Here is a 25846-nt window from a genome sequence, read left to right as displayed (position 1 = left end):
CCAGACATGCATCTTGTATAAATACATACATTCCGAAAACACAAACAAACGAGAACTACATGCAACAGCCCCTTCAACTGAAACAAAGTAGGAGAGTCTTCATCAGTATTCATTTTATTTTAACTACAAGTTAGTATTCCAAACTTGGAAATTGGAAAGACTGTGTAGTCTACTAGTAGTGACAGCTAGAATACTACCTTTCTTTGCGGCTTTAGATGACAAGATGACTGATAGAGTCGCTCTCACCCTTAGTACGCATGTGCAAACACAGCCAATCAGCAAAGGGCTTGACTGAGATCGGTTTTTCTCCTGTCCAAATACTGTTACCCAGTGTGCTTTGTGGTGGCCACAAGGACGAGTTCTTGACGAAGAAGCCAAGTTCGTGAGGAAGCCTGGTAGGGAGAACTCTTTGTGGAAGTAGTCAGTTGAGAGATGGTTAATGATGGTTCAGCTGGAGGTCCGCGGGGTGGGATGAGGTGGGTGAGGGTGGAGGGGTGGAGGTGTTACTTCAGGGGAGAGGAGGTGACGCGACCCTCCCTCGCTGGACTCCAGATGGTACTGCTTCCTGGTTCACAGTTGACTTTACACTCTTAGGCCTCTGAGGAGAAAAAATGAAGAACTTTGCTAACAGCAGAAGTTTGAACAAACTAGCACCTAGCAGAAAGCAGGAAGGCCTAGGGAATTGGAGACCCGGAAAATTTTCTCTGGACCTGGGATGTGAGGGGCGGGAAAGAACTGGAACTTTTTTTCTGTGCTGCTGTTGCCTGCCAGGAATGCCTTAGAAACAAAGTGAAGACCTCTACCTGGTGCTGTAAGACCAGATTCCTGAAATTTGTATATAAAGACCCCAAACTACCTCAAAATCCTGAAGCTCCTCTGAGCCTCAGAAGTGCTGGGATTTCAGACATAATTCAGTCCAGGCTGGAGAATTGGTATTTATCAAGTGATAAACAAGATAGGAATGCTTCAGAAGGGGACATTTTTGAAGGTACCAGATATCTAATGTTGGGAATTAATGCTATAGTTCATTTTTTTTCTCGGTTGTTCTTCTAAGGATTGTATCAGAGATCAAAAATCTCATATTGTGTCTCTCGGTCTTTAATCACAACATGTAGACAAATACCATAACTTAGTATGACCTTGTCTAGAAGGGCTTAAAAACATATTTTCAGAAGACAATTATACATTATTTGATTTTGTTTAACTTTCAGACAAATAATAGATCTGCTTTAAAACTTAATGCCTAAAATATCATAAAGTATTACATTAAAATTTGCAAAATAACCTAATTATTTTAATATCTTGTTTTATTACCAACACAGAACATAATCTAGTAATGCATAATAATGGGAATGCAGATGCTGAAGAAATACTTGGAGATACACGGTAATATGTTCAAACTTATTATTTCTTATTTAGTTTAAGTACTTCCAGAAAAGTTTGATTGTATAACACGTAATCTATATTAATAACTGACATATGATATATATTCCAAAACAAGAATTACATAAGATGAATCCTTGATTTGAATGGTTTTCTTGGAGGATGTAGTGCTATGGATCAAACTCTCATCTTCATCCTTGTATGACAAAAGCTGTACCATCAAACTGTATCCCCAACATCCTTAATTTTTAAAACTTTAATTTCTTACAGATCTCAAGTGCAAAATATTGTGGAAAAATTTAAAGGTACATTTTTGGATATATAATTTATTTAAAACTATATAGTATTAGCAGAATGTATGTAATAGGAAATATTAGTTAATATACTATATGACTTCTCAATGGTTTATTCCTATTTATAGAATTTTGTAAATATTTTAATTTTATTTTATTTATTAATTTTATTTACATTTCTAATTTCTTTCCCCTTCCTCCTCCCAGAAACTCCCTGCTTCTATGAGGGTGCTCCCCCACCATCGACCCATTCCCACTTCCCCACCCTGGCATTCCCCTTCACTGGGGCATCAAGCCTTTACAGGGCCATGGGCATCTCCTCACATTGATGCCCAACAAGGCCATCCTCTGCTACATATGGGGCTGGAACCATGAATCACTCCGTGTGTACTACTTGGTTGGTGGTTTAGTCCCTGGGAGCTCTGGTTGGTTGATATTGTTGTTCTTCTTATGGGGTTGTAAACTACTTCAGCTCCTTCAGTCCTTTCTTTAACTCCTCCATTGGGGACCTTGTCCTTATTACATGCTGGGGAATCCTCTGGGTATATACCCAGGAGAGGTATAGCTAGGTCCTCAGGTAGTGCTATGTCCAATTTTCTGAGGAACCTCCAAACTGATTTCTAAAATGGTCTTACAAGCTTGCAATCCCACCAGCAATGGAGGAGTGTTCCTCTTTCTCCACATCCTCTCCAGCATCTGCTGTCACCTGAGTTTTTGTCTTAGCCATTCTGACTGGTGTGAGGTGGAATCTCAGGGTTGTTTTGATTTGCATTTCCCTAATGGCTAATGATGCTGAGCATTTCTTTAGGTGCTTCTCGGCCATTCTGTATTCCTCAGTTGAAAATTCTTTGTTTAGCTCTGTACCCCGTTTTTAATAGGGGTATTTGGTTCCCTGGGGTCTAACTTCTTGAGTTCTTTGTATATATTGGATATTAGCCCTCTGTCAGATTTAGGGTTGGTAAAGATCTATTTTCAGTCTGTTGGTTGCTGTTTTGTCCTGTTGACAGTGTCCTTTGCCTTACAAAAGCTTTGCAATTTTATGAGGTCCCATTTGTCAATTCTTGATCTTAGAGCATAAGCTATTGGTGTTGGTATTCTGTTCAGGAAGTTTTCCCCTCTGCCCCTGTCCTCAAGGGTCTTCTCCAGTTTCTTTTCTATTAGTTTCAGTGTGTCTGTGTGTCTGGTTTTATGTGGAGATCCTTGATACACTTGGAGTTGAGCTTTGTACAAGGAAATAAGAATGGATCAATTCGCATTCTTCTGCATGCTAACTGCCAGTTGAACCAGCACCAGCACCATTTGTTATCTTTTTTCCACTGGATGGTTTTAGCTTCTTTGTCAAAGATCAAGTGACCATAGGTGTGTGGGTTCATTTCTAGATCTTCAGTTCTATTCCATTGATCTACCTGCCTATCTCTGTACCAATATCATACAGTATAGCTTGAGGTCAGGGATAATGATTCCCCCTAAAAGTTCTTTTATTGTTAAGAATAGTTTTTGCTATCCTGAGATTTTTGTTATTCCAAATGAATTTGAGAAATTGTAATTTCTTGCAATATTTGTGACTATTGTGAAGGTATTGTTTCCCTAATTTCTTTCTCAGCCTGTTTAGCTTTTGAGTATAGGAAGGCTACTGATTTGTTTGACTTAATTTTATACCTGACCTCTTTGCTGAAGTTGCTTATCAGGTTTAGGCGTTCTCTGGTGGAATTGGGGTCACTTAAGTATACTATCATATGCCGGGCAGTGCTGGCACACGCCTCTAATCAATCCCAGCACTCTGGGAGGCAGAGGCAGGTGGATTTCTGAGTTTGAGGCCAGCCTGGTCTACGGAGTGAGTTCCAGGACAGTCAGTGCTACACAGAGAAACCCTGTCTCAAAAAACCAAAAAAAAAAAAAAAAAAAAAGTATACTATCATATCATCTGCCAATAATGGTATTTTGACTTCTTTCTTTTCAATTTGTATCCCTTTTACCTTCTTTTGTTGTCTAATTGTTGTCTCTGGCTAAGACTACTATTTTGAACAGATATGGAGAGAGAGGACAGCCTTGTCTACTCCCTGTTTTTAGTGGGATTGCTTGAAGTTTCTCTCCATTTAGTTTGATGTTGGCTATTGTTGTGAGAAATATTTTAAAGAGTTGATCAGCCAACTCTCCTGCTCCACCAGGTCATACCACCATGTTCCTGCAGGGTCCTGCTCAGGGCTGTTTTTGCCACCGAGCTATTCTCTCCCAGCTAACTCCCAACAGCACCTGAGCTGTGTTCCTTTATACATTACTTCACTTTTTTCTCTTACTGCTTTTAATATTCTTTCTTTGTTTTCTGCATTTTGTGTTTTGACTATTATGAGACGAGAAGAAATTCTTTTCTGGTCCAATCTATTTGGGGTTCGGAAGGCTTCTTGTATGTTTGTGAGCATCTCTTTCATTAGGCTAGGGAAGTTTTCTTCCATAATTTCATTGAAGACATTTACTAGTCCTTTCAGTTGTAAATCTTCACTCTCATCTATACCTATAATCCTTAGGTTTGGTCTTCTCATTGTGTCCTGGATTTCCTGGATGTTTTGGGTTACAAGCCTTTTGCATTTTGCATTTTCTTTGACTGTTGTGTCAATGTTTTCTATGGTATCTTCTGCACCTGAGATTCTCTCTTCTATCTCTTGTATTCTGTTGGTGATGCTTGCATCTATGACTCCTGATGTTTTTCCTAGGTTTTCTATCTCCAAATCCCTTTGTGATTTCTTTATTGTTTCTATTTTCATTTTTAGATCCTGGATGATTTTGATAATTTCCTTCCCCTTGATTTTTTTTGTTTTCCTGTAATTCTTTAAGGGATTTTTGTGTTTCTTTTTTAAGGACTTCTACCTGTTTACCTGTGTTCTCCTGTATTTCTTTAAGGGAGTTATTTATGTCTTTCTTAAAGCCCTCCATCATCATCATGAGAAGTGATTTTAGATCCGAATCTTGTTTTTCCAGTGTGATGGTGCATCCAAGACTTGCTATGGTGGGAGAACTGGGTTCTGATGATGCCAAGTAACCTTGGTTTCTGTTGCTTATGTTCTTGTGCTTTCTTTCCACCATCTGGCTATCTCTAGTGCTACCTGTCCTCACTATCTCTGACTGGAGCCTGTCTCTCCTGTAATCCTAGTTGTGTCAGAACCCCTCAGAGTCCAGCTGTCTCTGTGATCCTGTGATCCTGTGATTCTGGGATCCTGTGATCCTGAGATCCTGGGCATGTCAGAGCTCCTGAGAGGAAAGCTGCCTCTGGGATCCTGAAATCCTTGTGTAAGCAAGCTCCTGAGAACCTGTTGTGTGAGAGCTCCTGGGAGTCAAGCTTTCTCTGGGTGTTGCATGGGTGGGTGGGAAGCCAGAGCCCTGCGTTTGCTCTGGGCACTGGTGCCAACTGGAAGGAATCTGTGTCTCTGGCTGTGTGAGTGTTTGTGTGTGGGGGTCCCAGTTAATGCTGGTTGTTGGGAAGAATGTTGTGCCCTCAACTGCGATCTTGAGTATGTCAGAGTTCCAGTGTTTCTGGGTGTGTCTGATCTCCTGGGAGTTGAGCTTCCTTTGTAATCCTCTTATCCTGGGCATTTCAGAGCACCTGGGAGTCGGGCTCCCTCTGGATGTTTTAAGAGTAGGTGTAGCACCCCAGGTCTGCTCCAGGTGTAGGTTCAAATCAGAAGGAATGCCACTGGATGGTTGGAATTTCCTGTGTCCTTGGATCCTTGGGGACTCAGTTACTCCAGGTGTTGGGGTCGGTGTTGTGGCCTCTCCTGTGTTCCTGGGTGTGTTAGAGTGCTTGGGAGTTGAGTTTCCTCTGCCTGTTGTGGTATAGAGCCAGCACCCAAGGTCTGCTCAGGACACAGGCCTCTTGTAACTATTTTTTTTTTGAGACAGGGTTTCTCTGTGTAGCCCTGGCTGTCCTGGAGCTCACTCTGTAGACCAGGCTGGCCTCGAACTCAGAGATCCGCCTGCCTCTGCCTCCCAGAGTGCTGGGATTAAAGACGTGCGCCACCACGATTTAGCATCATGGTCTTATTTTTTCCTGTGATATAGAAAGTGAAGATGGTGCTTTTTTAACTGGTATGACATTAATGAAACTTCATTTTGATTATTTTATGTTTATGTCTGTGGTTGTTGGATGTTGTTGCTCTATTACTTTCTACCTTATTCCTTGAGACAACCTCCTTGGCTAAATATGCAGCTGCCTACCACAGTGTTGCCATTATAGGAGCAAACATCCGTGGTTGGTTTTGTATATGGGTGCTAGATTCAAACTTGAACCTCCTCCTTTCACAGTAAACTTTCATACCTAATGAGACATCTTCCTAGCTGCTTTGAAGGGATTTTTTAGAAGAAAAATAGATATAAACATTTTTACAGTTCCATGTTTTCAAAGCTAAGTGATATGTGTACAAAACTCTGTACATATAACAGTTTTTCATTTATTAAGTCAGTTTCATTTCTAGGACTCCTCTGTGCTTCTTTATATGAGACAGTGTAAAACTGAATTCTTTAATGTAACCCTTATTTTTTTAAAAAAAATATTTTATGGGTATGTTTTTTTGCCTGCGTGTGTGTTTGTGTTGTGTCTGGTGTTTGAGGAGGCCAGATGAAGGCATTGAATTAACTGGAACTGGAGTTATAGGTCGTGAACCACCTTGTGGGTGCTGGGAATCTAACCTCAGCTCTCTGGAAGAGAACTAGTGCTCTTAAGTGCTGAATCATTTCTCCAATCCCCTCATTGTTTGTTTGTTTATTTATAAAATTAATTATGTAACTAAAAGTGAAAGGCAACCTTACTAAACAGTGAGATAATGATACTCAGATCCCCAAAAATCTGTTTTAATTTATATGTAATTGACTGATATATGAACTTTCTTAGAAGACAATACTTTATCTTTGAGATATGGCCTCTCTATGTAGTTCAGACTGGCCTGAATTTTCCCATGTAACCTATGTTGACCTTTACACTGGAACTCTTCTGCTTAAGCTTCCTAGAGTAGGATCACAGACCCAAAACATCTTACATGGCTTAGGAAACAATGTTCTTAATATCAAATGTTTAGACTCATTTATGTGTATTACTGTTTTGCTTACTGGTATATATGTATACCACATGTGTGTCTGTTGCCCATAGATGTCAGATGACTATGTCAGATACCTTGGAACTGAAGTCATAGATAGTTGTGAGCCATTATGTGAGTGCTAGACATGAAACCTGGGTCCTTTGCAAAGAGCAGCAAGTGTCCGTAACTGCTGAGCCATCTCTACCCCATGAAACAATGTTTCATTTAAAACATTAATATTTGCCTTTTTAATGGTTACCCATTTTATCAAATCTTTTTGGTAATTGAAGGATTTGCTCTATTTGGAGGAGTCAGAGTAATCATTTTATAATCTGTTTCATATAGTACTATATATGTTGAAAGTATTAAATATGTGCACAATAATATAGCTTCATCCTAATTCCTAAAAGCTAACTATATATGTAAGAAAAGTACTAAATATTTTCTGAAACATTAAAATTTTTATGAACTGCAGTAGTTACTGATGAAAATGTCCTACAAAAGTGTTCTTCAATTAATAGCATTGATATTTATGTAAACTATCTACTTTTGTTTTTGTAAAAGATATGTTCTGAAGTATAATTGACTATACTCTTTAGAAATAATTTAATTAGATCCAAATAAACTTGGGAATTCTTGTTTTAAATATAGAATTGTAAAATTTTTATCTATTTTTATGCATATAGGTGTATTGCCTGTAGGTATCTCTGTGAGCCATATACATATATACCTGGTGCCTGCAGAATTTAGAAGAGGGTATTACATCTCCTGTAACTGGAGTTGGAGATGGTTGTAAACATCATGTAGGTGCTAGCAATCAAAACCAGATCTTATGAAAGAGGAGCCACTCTTAACTACTGATCCAGCTTTCCAGATGCCCTCTTGTGTTTTTTGATCTCTGTGTTTTTATTTTTTGTGTTTGTTTTTGTTTTTGTTTTTGTTTTGAGAGGGTGAACTTTTTTGTGACAGTGTCTCATTATGTAGTTCTGGCTGTCCTGGAACTCACTGTGTAGACCAGACTAACCTGGAACTCAGAAAGATCTGCCTGCCTGTGCCTCCAGAATACTAGGATTAAAAGTGTGAGCCAACATGCCTGGCTGCCCTCTGCCCTCTTATTTTAAATACAATATTCTAAATAGCAAGTTCTAACAATTACACAGTCAAGTATGTCCTTTCAGTCGCATCATCTTTTATAGATTTAGAAAAAAAATTAACCTTTATTAAAGTGTTTCCCCATGAAGAAATTAAAGTCCACCCTTGATCCTTTGTTTTGTGTATTTGTTCTTTTGAAAACTATTCTTGAAGTTTAAAATTATTTTCCTTATGGAAATCAAAATTGGGATAAGATTAGATATTTCTTATCCAAAATACATGGGAGTAGAATTTTCTGTGTTTCAGAACATTTCTGTTGATTTTACTTGTTGAATATCCTTCATCTGAAAATACAAAACCCTAAATATTCTAAAGTATGAAACATTTAGTATACCGTGTTGGTGGTATCTTTTAATTTAATTTTAAGTTTCCTTGGCATTATTGAATGAATTTTATCTGTATTTATATTTAATTGAATACATGGAATCAACTAAAGTTTCTTCAACAACATGTCACTTTATTTTTGATATAGGTGACATTAACAAGACTCTTCACGTAAAAAGAAAATCCATGGAAACTTATGTCAAAGATTCTTTCAAAGACAGTAATGAAAACTTAGAACAAATTTGGAAAGTGAACAAACGGGAAAGGTAGAGTTGTTAATTTTGTAGGGTCACATTTTTATCATTTTAAAAATTATATGTGGCTAAAATTTAAAAAGACAGTCATGTCTGAGCCTTTAGTAAAAATGTGTGGCTTTAATTTTGTCTAAGCAGTTAACCCTATTAACTTTGTGTCCTCAAGGAAACTAGATATAATTCTTATGAATCCTTGAAAATTTTATTTTATCCTTTAAATAACATTTAATGAGATTTTAGAATTTGATTTGCATTAATTGTGGAAATACAAAAGGTCTTAGATCTGTAATTTATGGTTTATTATAGTTAACAATATGGAAAAGGATCAATTTTGTATGCAGACAATTTGTATATTTTAACTGACTTAAGTTTTACACTGTCTTAACTGAACAAATATAGGAAAAATAAATTAGACTCTATATTTGGTAGAAAATAATGGAAAAACTACTTGGAAATACAATTAATTTTCTGAAAAATTGATATAGATGTTAAAACATCTTTAATTTCGAAAAGATAAAACATAAAAGAAGACTCTTCTGATAATCTGTTAGGGAAAAAGTCTATAATGATTTCTCATTAGATAATTTTATACTGCTGTTTTTCTTTTTATAGTATGAAATGGTCAATTTAATTTTTCTGAGTGTCCTTTTCATATTGGTATGGCATGTGACTGCTTTCATTATTTTACTTTACAGGAAGAAGGTCAACAACAAATTTTGTAAGCAGTATATATCTACATTTCAGAAGTTTGATATGGATGTACAGAAATACAATGAAGAACAAGAAAATTCAGCTGTTGGTATCATAAATAACTTTATAATTTACCTAGTATAACTGAGTATGGAAACAAGAGTATTATGTTGGGCAAATGAAACTAAACTAAGTTTCATTATCCATCCTTGGCTCTGTTCTAGTCTTACTGAGTTGTAAACCAGAGACATATGACCACATACTATATCAATGAAAACCACTGGACATTTTATATTAGACCAGATCATAAATTTTCAAGAGGCAGACATTTGCTGAAAGATGAAGAGAAGATTACCAGTTCCTATAAAAGGAAATCACAGTAAGTCAGCCTCAGGTACAGTTGAAAGGAGAGGGAAAGGTTACTTACTACTGTTATCTGGACTCTGTTGTTAATTTTAGAAAACCCACTCAGACTGGTAAATCAGTTCTTACATTCCTAAATTTAGTACAAATTTAGTAACAATAGTGGACAGAAACCACCTTTCTCAACAGCCCTGGCAGAATATTCCAGTGGAGGAATATCACCAGATTATTTTAGGTCATCTCTACATTACTGTATCAATCACTGTAGTCACCACATGGTTTCCAAGGAAGACCTGAGATGATGACCATATTAACTAATTTCTTATTTGATTGGTTAGTAGTTTGGGAAGTATTCAATTTGAAATGAACAGAAGTTCCATTCCTGCCTGTAAGGCATTGAGGAAGCTACCATTATGAGTCAGTTCAGGAGAGAGATAAGGGCTAAAGATACAAGATAAATACTTCAATGGAAGTACATTTTTAAACCTTGAAATCTGGATGAAATTGCAAGGGGGGTGATCATCTGTGTAAGTGACAAGTCTAAGGATAGACCCCCCAGAATACTTCAATATTTGTAATTCTGCATGGGGTGGGGTGAAAGGGAACCAGTAAAGGAAGAGAACAATTGGTAGAAAGCAAACTACCATGAGTGAAGGAAACCTTTTAAGGAAGAAAAGACCACTAACTGTTTCATACGGTGCTAATGGGCCAAATAAGATAGATTTGCAGGGCTGGGAGATGGTTTAATTGGTAATCTTTCTCCCTTACAGCCATGGAAACCTGAGGTTGTATTCCCTGCATATACGCGCGTGCTTGCGCGCCTGTGTGCGCACACACACACACACCACCACCACCATCACCACCACCACCACCACCACCAACAACAACAACAACAACAAAACCAAACAAAAGCAACAACAAAGCAGCAAAACAAAAAAAAAAACCACCACAACAAAAAAATATTGGCATTTTGGAACCACCAAACTCAGATTTGGTTCAGAGATACAAAGATTCCCAAAGCTTCCTAACTACCAGACCAGATATAGCCTAATGGATGAGCTCGAGGTTCCGTGAAATCCTGTCTCAAAAACAGTGGGGTGCAACCAAGGAAGACACCCAATATTTATCCTCGGTCTCCATCTATATGCACATGCATGTTTTTTAAAGGTAAACTTGGCAATGAGGAAGTAATTGTACTTAATCAGGATGCTTTGAGTGGAAACATGGAGTACAAAACTTATCACAGTGAATAAAAAACAAAACAAGAATGTAGTAGCCCAAGGAGAAAAGGTGTAAAAGGCTTATTTTAATTTTTTAAAAAAGCAACTTGCCACGGTTGTGTGCCAACATAAAGAATACAGAAGAAAATTTATTTACTACTTCCCTGTGTTACTTGAGATTGGAACCTAGAGAAAACCAATCTATCACTGAACTTTGTCTGTAGACATCTTTTTACACATCATTTTGAGGCAGGGTATCTTTAAGTGATCAAGGCTATTAATCATCTTCTGATCATTCTAACTCAAAGTTTATCAAAGTTAGTTTTATAGGCATTACACTGACAGGCCCAGCTGGAGTCACAAATTTAAAATAACAGTTATAATTGCTGGAATTCTTGACAACAGTTGAGACAAGTAAAGAAGTTGGACTTAGTAAAGAACAAGTATAAGGCATCCTTAAGAAAGGAAGAGAAAGTAGAACTTAGGTGGGTGGTAGATACAGAGATGAGGTAGTGAATCATCTCCTGGGATTGCTATTTAGTAAAACGAGGCCATCATATGGTAAAAGCATTAACACTAGGTAGAGTTAAGCTTTCCAGATTTAGGATTTTACCAAATACATGTTTGCATGGTACATGCCTATAAACATAAGTTCTTGGGAGGCTAAGGCCAGTCTGTGCAGCATGGAATATACTTTCACATAAAAAAATGTCTTGCTACCCCACAATTGGTAGGATTATTGTATTTCATGTTACTGTAAAAGTGTAAGTTAAATATATTTGGTCATATTAGTTGTTAACATGTTAAATCAGTTGGAAAACTATTCCTTTTAAGTTTCACATGGAATTATTTTTGCTTACTTAAACATGTTGGGATTGGAGATACATTAAGCGATTGGTTGATTGTTAGCCTAGCATTCATGCTGCGCAAGAATAACGACAAAAATGAACAGAATTGTTATAGTAATGCTTTCCTTTTATATTTGCAGATCAATTTCCAAGCACAACAAAAAACATTTAAACTGTCAACAAGTAGTCAGAACCAGTCCCTGAAAGCAATTAGAGAATTGCATGAGAGTTTCATGCAGGTATGTTGCATATGGTCCATAAAATATCCTTAGGAAACTAAATATGTTTTAGGAATCATAAAGTTTTAACTACTTACTATTTTGAATTATTTCTGACTGAAGTGACTGATATATCTGTAGAATCCTAATGGCTTTGTGGAAATTATTCAAGACATGAAATGATAAATTGGGAATTTGACCTCAGATGTACCTCATAGGTTATTAACACTATAATTATTCTGCTTAACTAAACATAGCACATCTATATATCATTTCCACAGACTCTTTCGTCTTTGTGTCCTTGGGAATTTTTTTAGTAAGAAATACTTTTCTGTTTTAGGGTTTGATGAACTTGGACACCAACAACTATGATGTGCTTCTTGATGTAGATGGTGAACTGAAAAAGGAAATGTCTGCGTTTAAAAGAAGCATCATGAAGCATACTCTGAAGTACTCTTCTACTTTTGATGCTACTTCAGACTAATGAAAGCATGCATATTTGCACTTGCTGGTGCATTTGTAACAGCAGACTAAAAAATTTGCAAATGTTTGAAAGATTCTTTAATCCTTGTTATTCTGATGATTCTAAGAAGGAGGTTGAACCTGAGTGATGTGATTACAGTGTTAACTAGGAGGTAGACCTTTAGAATCAAAATAGAAAACCTTTATTATTAAACATCTTTAATATTTTTCTTGTTTAAGTGTAAGAACCTCTTTATATTAACTTCCAAATAAAATCTAAATGAATACGTGAGTGGCAAATAGTCCTTTGTACCAAACATCCACACACTAATGTAGTCATTTTTTTGATTATTCTTTAATTTTGTTTTACAGTCCAGACTTTATCCCCTTCCTGGTTCACCCACTGACTGTTCCACATTCTATACCTCCTCCCCCAACCCTCCCATCCTCCCACCCAACCCCCTGTCTCCAAGAGGATGTCTCTAACATCGCACCCCCACACCAACAGCACTCCCCACTCCCTGGGGCCTCAAGTCTCCTGAGGGTTAGGTGCATCTTCTTTCACTGAGTTCAGACCCAGCAGTCCTCTGCTGTATGTGTGTTGAGGGCCTCATATTAGCTGGTGTATGCTGCCTGGTTGGTGGTCCAGTGTCTGAGAGATCTCAGGGGTCCAGATTAAGTGAGACTGCTGGTCCTCCTACAGGGTCGCCCTTCTCCTCAGCTTCTTCCAGCTTTTCTCTAATTCAACCACAGGGCTCAGCAGCTTCTGTCCATTGGTTGTATGTAAATACCTGCATCTGACTCTTTCAGCTGCTTGTTGGGAGGGCAGTCATGATAGGTCCCTTTTTGTGAGCACACCACAGCCTCAGTAATAGTGTTAGGTCTTGGGGCCTCACCTTGAGCTGGATCCCACTTTGGGTCTGTCTCTGGACCTTCTTTCCTCAGGCTCCTCTCCATTTCCATCCCTGTAATTCTTTCAGACAGGAACAGTTATGGGTCAGAGCTGTGACTGTGGGATGGCCCTCCTCTCCCTCATTTGATGCCCTGTCTTCCTGATGGAGATGGGCTCTATAAGTTCCCTCTCCCTACTGTCAGGCATTTCATCTAAGGCCTCTCCCTTTGAGTCCTGAGAGTCTCTCACCTCCCAGGTCTCTGGTGCATTCTGGAGGGTCCTCCAACCTCCTACCTCCCAAGGTTGCCTGATTCCATTCTTCCTATTATCCCTCAGAGCTTCAGTCCTTTTCCCTCCCCCAATACCAGATCAGGTTCCACTCTCCCCCCATCCCCTTTCCTACCCAGGTCCCTCCCTCCTTTCTCTGTAGTGATTTTTTTGTTGCCTTCTTAACATTTCTAATTATTTTTTATTCATACAGATGATCAAAGTTTATATTTTGGATTTATTATCTTATCAGTTCTCAAAGGTACAAAGTATAAATATAGATGGTACATTGGTTTGATTTGATTTGATTTGATTTTTTTTTTCCGAGACAGGGTTTCTCTGTATAGCCCTGGCTGTCCTGGAACTCTGTAGACCAGGCTCGCCTTGTACTCAGAAATCCACCTGCCTGTGCCTCCCAAGTTCTGGGATTACAGGCATGCGCCACCACTGCCTGGCTTGATTTGATTTTTAAGATAGGCACTTATTATGTTGTGTGTTGTCTAGGAATGTCTAGCATGTTTAACTTCAAGATGATCTCAACATTCCATGTAGGTGCTGCTACAGGTATGTGCCAACATACCTGGTTTACATTGTTCTTAAGAAAACCGTCCCACAAAATCTCCACAAAATTAACACTGTCAGCTCACTGTGAGCATACAGGCTATTCTGCTGGCTAGCACTCCCTAGCCATTGCTTAACCTCATGACCTACCACCACTGACAGGTGTGACAGGTATGTGAGGCAGGATAAAAGGACTGCTTGGCCCCCTCTCTGTGTTCTGGGCCCAGCCCCTCCCCCCTGTTCCCATTGTTCTTGTTTCTCTCCCCCCTCTCTGTTTCTCTGTTTCTCTGTTTCTCTGTCCCTCTGTTTCTCTGTCTCTCTCCCTCTCTTTCCCTCCCTCCCCCCTCTCTCTCCTCTCTCTCTTTGTTCCCAGCTTCCCTTCTATCTGTTCTCTGCCCCACTTTTTTTCTGCCCTCATGGCTTTGCTTCTGTCTGTCTGCCTATGTACCCCTACCCCTTCACCAGTTCCCCACTCCCCTCCCCGCCGATAAATCCCTTTTACAGCAGGTCTGTTGCATGGTATAATTTCTCAGGGGCACACTTTGGCATGGGCCAAAGGTATTCCCCTTGCCACATTTCATAACACTAACACATTACATGCACATGACAAAAATCTATAAATAGTAGTTTGAGACATGGATTTTTGTACTTCAAAATGTCATTTCATTGGGCTTCGCCTTCAGGTAAATGGCACCCGCCCTTACTTAATGATTAAGAATACTTCACATGTGTCTTCAAACATAACGATCAAGAATGCCTTCTAGTGTGATGATCAGCAAATACATAAAAGTTTGATTTTTAGATTCCTTCTTAGGTTGTTATTCCTCATCATTTAAAAATATTCATTTATACATGGAAAGAAATGAAATTTTTTTTACCAAATATTTGGTATTTAGACATTTCTTTTAAATCAATCATACTGCTTTTCTAAAATTACTTAAACGAATTAATCATTCCAAATAAGCTGTCAAGTGGCTTCCTCTACTGCTGTCCATCTTATTTTGAAATAGTGTTTCTCATTGAACCGGGAGGCCACCATTTCAGCTACACTGATACTTCAGCAAGCCCTGGCATCTGCCTCCCTCTCCTTCCCCAGGCCTGGGTTATGGACAAGTGCTGGCACTGACTGTGAGTGCTGGGAATCTGAACTCAGACCCTTGTCTTTGTGCACTTTGTCAGGCACTTTGTCCAGTTAGCTAACCCTCTAGCCCTGAGCCAATTATTTTTTAATTAACATTAAGCATCTTACCATTTTTTAAATAGAAATAATACCCTACTTTATGTCCTGAACTACAGACTTGTTTTTCTCCTCGAAACAATGTATGTCTATCTTTGCCCTTTGACACACATAAATCCACAACCTGGCTTCAATGGCTAGAACATTGTTCATTTAATCCAGCAATAACAAAAGCAGAAGCAGCAGGAGCAGCAGCTGCCACAGGCCCTCTCAGGGCCTCTAGCATTTATATCCTCTCAAGAGTCCCTAGAATTTCAAACATAAACTCTCTGCACCTGGGACAATACAATGCAGCCCCATATCCCACACCTGGGATTAAAACAAAAACATACTCAGATAGCATTACTAGGTTTTTAAAGAAACCAAAATTCTCACACATTCCTTCCTATATGGAGGATGGAGGATCCTACAACTCAGAACTAAATAAAACTTCCAAGTTTTAGGAAGCTCAGAAAGGTGCAAGGTTTGCTGGGGCCCTCTGAAAGACTGGGAAAGCAGCAAACAATTGCTGGGGTGAATAGATTATCTCTTTGGCGGAGCTGCCTGCTGGTTGAGCAGAGAGCTCCTGGGGACAAGGGTCATGTGAGTTAGCACTCATGCTGGGGTGGCTTCTCTGGGATACAGCTGCATTTGGAGTCAGCCATGTTCCTGTAAAGAACTGCCCACCCCCCTCCCGCCAAAAAAACCTCACTGGTTCACAAGGGAGTCCTTAGGTAGAACTATTTCTGTCGACGGTGCCCCATCAGGAGTAAATAGGCAGCTAACTGGACCTGTTGTGAAAGTTTCTATTAGCATTTTTTTTACCTTCTATGGACAAGGGACAAATGATACAAAAGATACTACTCTCTAACAGAGGACAGCCAGTGTGAATACTTTTATATGTGTGTGTGCAACCATATTTTATAGCTTATCAACTTCATTGAGCCATTGGCAGGACTCTGGGAGTGGCAGTACAGGCTAAATGATAACTACACGTGTGAACATCCTTCAACTCAGACCAGAGGCACCCCTAAAGGCCATTTTTATTGTTCCTACTGGGGACACATCTTACTGTCAGGAAAAGTGTAAAATGGTGCTCCTTCAAAACGAGCCTATTGCATTAGACTGTCAATTAGGGACCTGGTAGCCTTCAAATTTCAGTATCCCTAACTTAAGAAACTCCTGATGGAAAACTGGCTGGCAGATTGGAATGGGCATGAACACAGGGACTGTGTTCTAGTTCAAGAAATTTTCTATCCTGCATAAAGCCACATCCAGGCTTTCCATTCTTTTGATGAGGAAATAAAAGGTAGCCTACTTCTCATCCCTGCCATAGCAAGAAATCTGTGTTTGGTCCTGGTAGACACTACAGCTCAGAAGCTAAGGGTCTATTTTGGTCATTTATGTGAAGAAACTAATATGGAAGATCTATGGCCTTGAGAGACAAAAAAGAACTGGATTCCTGCAATCCTTAGTATGAGACAAGGTGCCCCAGTCCTGTTACGAAGGTTTGACTCCATAAAACTTCGATTTTTGGGACTGGGGGTGGAAGTAGCACATGCCTTTAAACCTAGTACCCCAGAGACAGAGGCCTCTGTGAGTTTGAGGCCAGCCTGGTCTACACAGTGAGTTCCAGGTCACGCAGAGTTACATAATGAGACCCTGTCGAAAACCAAAGCCAAAGTAAAACTTCAGTTGTTAGGGAAAACTGTCTTACCTAGTGGAAGTGAGATTTAACACTTCTGTTGGAAGCCCCACCTGCCTGGGCCAAAAATCCTATAATGCAGTCACTTAGGAAATTCAATGGTGTGGATTCCCAAACAACTTTGAACAAAACATTTATCCCTTGTCTCATTTCTCTTGTTTCTGACAACAATGTCAGTGCAGATATCAGGTACCATACTCTCCTTGGACTATACTGGACATGTGAGGGCACAGCCCAGATTATACTTCCTCCCAATGCATCACGATTGTGTGTGCTGGGGTCTATCCGTATAGCTTTCTTCCTGTCCCCACTTGTCAGAGGGAACCATTTGGAAATGTTAAGTACTGGGAATCTCACAGTAAATGGTGTGCCCTACAAATTGGCAACAAGAAAGACAATGAATGGCCATCTGAGTGTAAAATCCATTATTATGGTCCAGCTACATGGACAGAGGATGGGTCCTGAGGTTACTATACTCCCATGTATATGTGAAACCATGTTATCAGGGTAAGGCACAGTTGAAATGATTATTATATTATATTGCGGCATATAAAATTATTATTAACTGTACAGTACAAGTATAGTTGAAATTCTTACTAACATAACTCTGACAGCCCTTAATATACTGTTGTATACAGTTTCCTTGGAGGATTGAAACATTCCACCCTGCAGGAAGCTCCTTAAGCAGGGAGATAAGCAACTCAAAAGAGCTTCAGGGAAGCACCTTAAGCAGGAAGGTAAACAACTCAAAAGAGGTTCAAGGAGTCCCCCAGACTGACAACATTCACTAGGCTCCTCCCTGACACAGTAAGGAATAAAAGCTGAGAGTCCTTCTCAGATGCAGAAAGCTGAGCTACAGAAGAGGAGTCTCTGCAGAGGTAAGAAGCAGAAACCAGCAGAGCTGGGGCTGCCTTGCCTGGAAGAGGTTTAGACCCGCTGATGGAAAAGATCTCTCCAGCCTGTTGAGCTGCCTGCAGGCTGTGCCGTGTGCTCCAGGTTTCCAGCTTTGTGGGCTCTCACCCACGCTGGGGTGGGCTTTGGTGATGCAGCTGCCGTTGAGTCAGTTCTGCTCCTGTGAGTAACCCCTCACCCATATTCCTGTAAGTAAGCACAGTGAAACGTATTGGTCCACCAAGTTGAACCTCAGTGATATCTATACTATATAAGTCTGTCATGTTCTTTTTGGAGTGAATAGACATATATGTTTATGTTGGACAATGATAGTGACCCCACTTGAGTCTGTCATGGGCTCTCTGTTGTTTGAGGTAAGGAGACAAGTCTGTTGTGTCTCTCCAGGAAAATCTTTGTTATAAATCACCCAGTAGCCATACTATGTCAGTACTCAGTTTGCCCCAGATTTTTTTTCTGAGCATAAGTACATATATGCTCTGTTTGAGACCCAAATACCAAAGTCGCTTCTCTCCTGCTATATGGATCCCAGGGTTCAAACTCAAGTTGGGTGACAAGTACTCACTGAATCGTATAGTCAGCCCTAATTCTACCACAGTTAATGCAATAGCCAAAATTTGGCCTTATTATTATAGATCATTTAATTGCTTGTTTAGTATGGGTAACAACAACTTAGTGAAATTGTTCTCCCTTTCTTCCGTGTGGATTCAGGCCTTGAACTCCAGTTGGCAGGCAGGGAAACAAGAGATATGACTTGCTGAGCCTTCTTGCCAGCTCTGATTTTGCCATCTTTAATGCATACAACAGAAAATTGCCTAAAATTCAAATTATATGTATTTATTTATTTATTCATGTATTTATTTAATGTGTTTGTGTGTGCATATTCTCATGCCACAGTACATGTATGTGGACGTCAGAGAACAACTTGAAGAAATTGATTTTCTCCTACTGTTGGCATACTAGGGATCAGACTAAGGTCTTTAGGCTTGGCAGTATCACCTATACACACTGAACTATCTTGATAACCCTAATTCTACCAGGTTGGATATGTGCAGCAGAAAATAACTTTAATTATTTTATTTTATTTTATTTTATTTATTTGGGGGGAGGCACATTTCACTCACCAGTGCACAGACATGACAACCAAAAAGAGAACTTATAAGAATTGTTTTTCTACTTTTACATCATGGATTCAGGAACTCCAGCTCAGTCCATCAGGTTTGGTGGCAAGTGCCTTTTTTCACCCCTTCAGCCATTTCACTACTCTGAATTCTACCATGTTGAAAACATATAACCCCAAATGCTTTAATTAATTTCTTTTCTGTGTGTTTGTATGTGAACACAACAATGTAGAGGTCAGAGGAGAAATCAGTTCTCAATTTCCACTGTGAAGTTCTGGACTCAAATTTAGGTTGTCAGGTTTGGTGGAAAACCCCTTTACCCACTGAAGCATCCTGACACTGTAATTCCACCTTGAATGCATACAATAAAATTGTCTAATTTTAAATTACATTTGTGTGTTGGGGTGTGGGAAGGTGCATTATGCACACATATCATGGCACGCACAAGAAAGAAAATCAGAGAACTGGAGGAAGTGGGTGGGCGGGTGGGGGAGCACCCTCATAGAGGCAGGGGGAGAGAGGAGGCATTGTGGAGGGGAAACCGGAAAGGGGGGTGACATTTGAAATGCAAAAAAATAAAATAACCAATAAAAAAAAATGGGGGAAAAAGAACTGGAGGAAATCAGTTTTCTTCAGGGTGTGGGTTCCAGGCATCAGTTTGGCAGCAAGTCTGTACCAGTTGAACCTTAGCGTTTGTGGGAGGTGTAGGGACATTGACAGGACTACTCTTTACAAGAACATGGGAGTTGTGAGATTACATGGAGTCTACTCATTATCTTTCACTGCTTTACTCAAATATTAGAACAAATGCAAAATTCTTGAGGCTGATAAATTCGAATAGGGCCCTCCCCCCAGCAGGAGTCCCAAAAAGCAACTTTTGCTCGCTTCTTAGGGGCTCACATGCTCCTAGCAGGCATACAACACTCAACAGAATGCGCGAGCGCGAGCAGGGCGCTAAGATCTTTGCTACTACTCTTCATCCTCCACTTGGTGGCGTACCTGCATATCTTCTGCCTGTCTTATGCTGCTTTCCCCCTTTCCCCCCACCCCGCCCTCCCGCTGGGCTGGAACTCAAACTTTTGGCTCCTCCCAACTCCTCCTACTTGCCCTTTTTGCCTCATGTTTTGGCTCTGCCTCCCTCGAAGTTTTCTCCGGGTCCTCCGTACTTATAAATTCAAAACGGAGCAGTTAACAGGACAATGTCCACACGTCTATGGACTTTCTACAATAGAGACTTAGAGCTCAAGACCTAAAAACTATGGCCAACAACGACCTGAACCGCCCGCTCAACACTACTGCGGCCGATCCTTCCAACTCCAGCTCAATGCCTGGCACCGCTCCGCCACCGTCTTCCAGCAACCGGCAAGTGCTCGGCCACCAGGCTCCCAGAGCCTTCAACCACACTGAGGACTGTTCCGCCACTTTCGCGAGAGAAGCAAACAGCTCCAATAATGGTCAGTTGTGGGCAACTGGTGCGGTGTTCCGTGAAGCGCCCCAGGAGCCCTCAGGGGCTAACGCGGCGTTGCAGGTCCACCCTGGGAATGGCGAGCATAGCCTGCAGCAGAAGCCTAAGCAGCAGAAGGTGAGCGGCTCGAGCTCTCAGGCTGTTTCTGAGCGCTATAAGACTGAGCTATGTCGGCCCTTTGAGGAAAGCGGCACTTGCAGGTATGGAAGCAAATGCCAGTTCGCGCACGGCTACCATGAGCTGCGTACCCCGGCAAGGCACCCCAAGTACAAGACGGAGCCTTGCCGCACCTTCCACAGCGTTGGCTTCTGCCCCTATGGCACTCGCTGCCACTTTATTCACAACCAGCCTGAGCAGCAACCTGTACCTTCTGAGAGCGCCTCCGAAGAGCTGAACTCTTTCAATGGCTCCAATGCGCTGCATTTGGGCAATAATGGGGAGCAGCAGCCCGGACTGCAGAGTGACAACCCTTCGGGCATCCTGTCGGTCAACAGCCCTGCCCTCCAGGCATCTCTGATGCTCAACCAACAGGCGTTGAACTCAGGCGAGGTACTGCCCTCAACACGCTCTGCAGATGCCAACCTCGGGATGATGTGTTGCAGGACTTTATCTGAGGACTCTGACAAAGACCCGTCCGACAACAATGACCTCGCCTTCTGCCAGGAGCAAGGTGGTTCCTCGCCTGTGGCATTCCAGAACCCTAGCTTTGCTACCACGACTCCTACTGCCTCCAACAACCAGCAGCAAATGGGCCTGGCAGCTTCAGCGCAGTTGCAGATGCCCCTTGCCAGGCCTTCGCCTTCAGCCACCATCTTTGGCCAGGCTGGTATTGGCCCCACAGCTGCTGCCCTCGCTCCTGGGGCTGCTCTCACTCCTGGGGCTGCCCTCGCTCCAGGGACTGCCATGGCTCTTGGGGCTGCTATGGCTACTGGGGCTGCCATGGCTACTGGGACTGCCCTCGCTCCAGGGACTGCCATGGCTCTTGGGGCTGCCATGGCTACTGGGGCTGCCATGGCTACTGGGACTGCCCTCACTCCTGGGGCTGCCATGGCTCTTGGGGCTGCCGTGGCTACTGGGGCTGCCATGGCTAGTGGGGCTGCCCTCGCTCCTGGGGCTGCCCTCGCTCCTGGGGCTGCCCTCGCTCCTGGGGCTGCCCTCGCTCGTGGGGCTGCCCTCGCTCCTGGGGCTGCCTTCGCTCCTGGGGCTGCCCTCGCTCCTGGGGCTGCCCTCGCTCCTGGGGCTGCCCTCGCTCCTGGGGCTGCCCTCGCTCGTGGGGCTGCCCTCGCTCCTGGGGCTGCCCTCGCTCCTGGGGCTGCCCTCACTCGTGGGGCTGCCCTCGCTCCTGGGGCTGCCCTCGCTCCTGGGGCTGCCCTCGCTCCTGGGGCTGCCCTCGCTCCTGGGGCTGCCCTCGCTCCTGGGGCTGCCCTCGCTCGTGGGGCTGCCCTCGCTCCTGGGGCTGCCCTCGCTCGTGGGGCTGCCCTCGCTCCTGGGGCTGCCTTCGCTCCTGGGGCTGCCCTCACTCGTGGGGCTGCCCTCGCTCCTGGGGCTGCCCTCGCTCCTGGGGCTGCCCTCGCTCCTGGGGCTGCCCTCGCTCCTGGGGCTGCCCTCGCTCCTGGGGCTGCCCTCGCTCCTGGGGCTGCCCTCGCTCGTGGGGCTGCCCTCACTCCTGGGGCTGCCCTCGCTCCTGGGGCTGCCCTCGCTCCTGGGGCTGCCCTCGCTCCTGGGGCTGCCCTCGCTCCTGGGGCTGCCCTCGCTCCTGGGGCTGCCCTCGCTCCTGGGGCTGCCCTCGCTCCTGGGGCTGCCCTCGCTCCTGGAGCTGCCCTCGCTCCTGGGGCTGCCCTCGCTCCTGGGGCTGCCCTCGCTCCTGGGGCTGCCCTCGCTCCTGGGGCTGCCTTCACTCGTGTGCCTGCCCTCGCTCCTGGGGCTGCCCTCGCTCCTGGAGCTGCCTTCGCTCCTGGGGCTGCCCTCGCTCCTGGGGCTGCCCTAGCTCCTGGGGCTGCCCCCGCTCCTGGGGCTGCCCTCGCTCCTGGGGCTGCCCTCACTCGTGTGCCTGCCCTCACTCGTGGGGCTGCCCTCGCTCCTGGGGCTGCCCTCGCTCCTGGGACTGCCCTCATTCATGGGGCTGCCCTCGCTCCTGGGGCTGCCCTTGCTCCTGGGGCTGCCCTCGCTCCTGGGGCTGCCTTCACTCCTGGGGCTGCCCTCGCTCCTGGGGCTGCCTTCACTCCTGGGGCTGCCTTCACTCCTGGAGCTGCCTTTGCTCCTGGGGCTGCCCTCGCTCCTGGGGCTGCCCTCGCTCCTGGGGCTGCCCTCGCTCCTGGGGCTGCCCTCGCTCCTGGGGCTGCCTTCACTCGTGTGCCTGCCCTCGCTCCTGGGGCTGCCCTCGCTCCTGGGGCTGCCCTCGCTCCTGGGGCTGCCCTCGCTCCTGGGGCTGCCCTCGCTCCTGGGGCTGCCCTTGCTCCTGGGGCTGCCTTCGCTCCTGGAGCTGCCTTTGCTCCTGGAGCTGCCCTCACACGTGTGTCTGCCCTCGCTCCTGGGGCTGCCCTCGCTCCCAGAATTCCCATCACTCCGGGTGCTGCCATCACTCCAGGAGTTGCCATTGCTCCAGGGGTTGGCACAGCCTCTGCTGGCATATTGGCTCCAGGTGCCCCCGGTACAGCTACCAGTGCTGCAACTGCCAATGTGGACAATACATCCTTGACCACTATCACAGCTGCCACCTCTGCAGAGGGTGCCACACCACACTTCACCTTCCAAATGCCAGGTGCCGAGTCCGAGTCTGAGTCCGAGTCGCTAGAGTTCGACATGGTCACCAGTGCCCTGGATTCCCTGCTTGTCACTGATGACGAAGATGAAGACGACTTTCTGGGGGATTCCTTGAGCTTCAGCAACCCCGACTCCGAAGTCGACAACAACTCCAGTCGCCGTCTACCCATCTTCAGCCGCTTCTCAGACTCTGATAAATGAAGCAAAAAGATGCCAATGGTAAGGAAGAGGTGGTGCTGGGGTATTGGGGGAAATCTCCTGCTGTTTCTTCCCTGTTGAAAGCGCTGGGGGTGGGGTGGGCTGACAGAACCACAGGCGAATTTGAGGGCCTCGCTGAAAGCTTGGACTCAAAACTATTAAGGTTGGGGACTCCACTCCCACTTTGGTTTTCTTGTGCTGGTTATTATCTTTATTGTTCTTATGGAGTTTAATTCTTGTTGAAAGGAAAAGGCAAGGAACTTTTTGTGTTAAGCAATGTGTGGTTGTGAAGAAGATAAAAACAACAACAACAAGAAAAAAAAACCCATACGTTTTTGTGAGACATAATTAAAAAATCAACCCAGTAAGCATTTTTTCCTTGATAACCTTAGTTTCTGATGTGGGAATTCTTATTTTGAAGTGAATGGCTTAGATCAGTGTCAGCAAAACATGTGCCCCTTCCCTTGCTATACGTTTAGAATTCAATATTTTGCCAAGAACGTGCCTTGATAATAACCCTTGGCTTCTCCGTAGTCTATGGTTCTTTCTGTTTATTTCTGAAAACAAAGTTAGAAGTTTCTTTGGGTACCAAGAAAAGTTTGTCTCCCAGAGTTTGATACTGCTTTCATTGCTACTACTTTGTGGATGTTTACCATAAAGCCATGTCATGGGCTCTCTGGAAGCCTCTAGAAGAGATATAAAGTCAATATAGAGAAAACCATTTATTTATGATCTTGTGAAGAGTATATGCCAACAGTTCTGTTCATGCTGTGACCATCTAGGTGATGAAAAGCAATAGATATATTCTTTTTTGTTGAATTCAGAATTTTTATTTTGTGACTGACTGAAATCCTCAAGATGAATTGGATGCTGCAACCTCTGCGCTCTTGGGTTTAGAATCCATGTCTGAATCTGCGATAGACAATCCTTAGGTGCCTCATCTGTCCAGTCCTGGTAATGTTTTGTCTCTTAGCCTTGGCACTCCAGTTATACTTTCTTTTGTGTTTTCCAGGTGGCACAGGCTGACTTCTGAAGGCTTTGGAGCTACAGCGGAGAGATAGCGTGGGCTTCTCATTGCAATGCTTTCCAAAAGATGATGTTCCTTTCATCATCTTCTACTACCAGCAAGTCCAAAGAGCTAGATACATTCCTATATTATGCTTGCCATTATTAACCGATAGGATGCAAAGATGTTCTTTCCATAGTTATATACATATATGTGTATATATATATATATATATATATATATATATATATATATATATATCATTTGTAACTTCACTTGGGAATTTTACTGCAAAAGAATAAAACGTAGTCTATTAAATGTCTTCTTTCGCAATTTCATATATATGTAATAGCTCGAGTTATTTTCCCCCCAACCCTCCCTTATCTTCCTCCCAATACTGTCAGTACTGTAAGGCCCCATTGGAGTTGGTGTTGGACATAGCCAGACACCAAATTCCTCCCTTACAAGTAACCCTTCATACAGGTCCCTTTCCCATGTTCAGGTGTTTTTGTTTTGTTTTGTTTTGTAATACAACAAGCCTAAGGAGGGCTGTCTCTGTGGATATAAGTCTGATGATACTGACTCTCCCTCCCTTTGACTCCTTCACTCACTAACAGTAGAGGTCAAAGCTGTAGGATCCCACAAATCATCTCCATCCATTAACTTAAGATACTGTATAATTTCATTAATTTCCTTCCCATGTTTATATACATTTCAAAATAACTATTTTTTTAAGAGAATTATTTGTCATGTGAGAATGTGTGGAGGCCAGAAGGCCACAAACACTATTTGTGGGAATGTCATTTCTTTCCACCTTGTGGATGTGGATGTTGGGGATTGAACTCTGGTCATTAGGCTTGCCAGCAAGGTACCTTTTCTCAGTGTTAACATTTCTGCTCCATAAAGTTGTTGTGATTACAGTTTGAGGTCTAGATGACTTGTTCAAATAGAAATGCAAAGGTTTATGGGCTGAAGAGGTGGCTCCTCAGCTAAGAACACTGGCTGCTTTTTCCAGCACCCTAATTAGAATCTCCACTCTTACTCAGTGGCTCCCACATGTCTGTAATTCTAATTGTAGATCAGATGCCATCTTCTGCCCTCCACTAACATCAGGCACATGGAATGTATAGATATACACACAGAAAAAAACAACCATACATATAAAATACTTTTTAAGTGTTATGAACAGCACTGGCATTATCACCATTATTCGTATTTTGATGGGAGGGAACAGGGTCTCGCTGTATATCCTTGACTGACTTGGAACTCACTATGTAAACCAGGCTAGCCTCAAACTTCTAAAGATTCACCTGTTCCTTTGGTTGTTTTCTCATTTGGGGGGGGGGTTTGGTGCAGAGGACTCAGTATGATCTTGGCACCACAGGCACTGACACTATTAGATTACACCAATTACTTATGAGGCCTTTTTTTGCTGATCCTTAGAGTCCAATGTCCTGTTTCTCTTCCTTG

At 42.9% G+C, this 25846-nt stretch overlaps 3 protein-coding genes across 3 annotated transcripts; 2 read left to right on the top strand and 1 right to left on the bottom strand.

The window, feature by feature from the left end:
- Positions 1 to 257: 257 nt before the first annotated feature.
- LOC127674692 (X-linked lymphocyte-regulated protein PM1-like) lies at positions 258 to 12295 on the top strand. The gene is made up of 8 exons (XM_052170342.1): positions 258 to 378; positions 845 to 988; positions 1323 to 1386; positions 1654 to 1688; positions 8367 to 8484; positions 9168 to 9267; positions 11734 to 11832; positions 12152 to 12295. Exons 1-8 carry the CDS (start codon positions 258 to 260, stop codon positions 12293 to 12295), a joined length of 825 nt encoding a protein of 274 aa, XP_052026302.1.
- Positions 12296 to 20202: 7907 nt separating this feature from the next.
- Positions 20203 to 23373, top strand: LOC127674376 (mRNA decay activator protein ZFP36L3-like). Its single transcript, XM_052170172.1, has 3 exons — positions 20203 to 21244; positions 21578 to 22261; positions 22928 to 23373. The coding sequence occupies exons 1-3, from the start codon at positions 20203 to 20205 to the stop codon at positions 23371 to 23373; spliced, it is 2172 nt and encodes a 723-aa protein (XP_052026132.1).
- An 890-nt stretch (positions 23374 to 24263) lies between these two features.
- On the bottom strand, positions 24264 to 24482 carry LOC127675664 (60S ribosomal protein L37-like). The gene has a single exon (XM_052171723.1). The coding sequence runs from the start codon at positions 24480 to 24482 to the stop codon at positions 24264 to 24266; it is 219 nt and encodes a 72-aa protein (XP_052027683.1).
- Between the last annotated feature and the right edge of the window lie 1364 nt (positions 24483 to 25846).

This window comes from Apodemus sylvaticus, chromosome X (assembly GCF_947179515.1).
Source record: "Apodemus sylvaticus chromosome X, mApoSyl1.1, whole genome shotgun sequence".
In the NCBI taxonomy this organism is placed as follows: domain Eukaryota; kingdom Metazoa; phylum Chordata; class Mammalia; order Rodentia; family Muridae; genus Apodemus; species Apodemus sylvaticus.
Note: the sequence above shows the minus strand (reverse complement) of the source record. Positions and strands in the feature narration are given on the sequence as shown.

Coding starts and splice junctions, on each gene's coding strand:
- LOC127674692 (XM_052170342.1), top strand. CDS start 258: ATGTGCAAACACAGCCAATCAGCAAAGGGCTTGACTGAGATCGGTTTT. Junction 989..1,322: donor AGAAGGGGACATTTTTGAAG/GTACCAGATATC, acceptor TTACCAACACAG/AACATAATCTAGTAATGCAT. Junction 1,689..8,366: donor TATTGTGGAAAAATTTAAAG/GTACATTTTTGG, acceptor TTTTTGATATAG/GTGACATTAACAAGACTCTT.
- LOC127675664 (XM_052171723.1), bottom strand. CDS start 24,482: ATGATGAAAGGAACATCATCTTTTGGAAAGCATTGCAATGAGAAGCCC.
- LOC127674376 (XM_052170172.1), top strand. CDS start 20,203: ATGGCCAACAACGACCTGAACCGCCCGCTCAACACTACTGCGGCCGAT. Junction 21,245..21,577: donor TGGCCAGGCTGGTATTGGCC/CCACAGCTGCTG, acceptor TCGCTCGTGGGG/CTGCCCTCGCTCCTGGGGCT. Junction 22,262..22,927: donor GGCTGCCCTCGCTCCTGGGG/CTGCCCTCGCTC, acceptor TCACACGTGTGT/CTGCCCTCGCTCCTGGGGCT.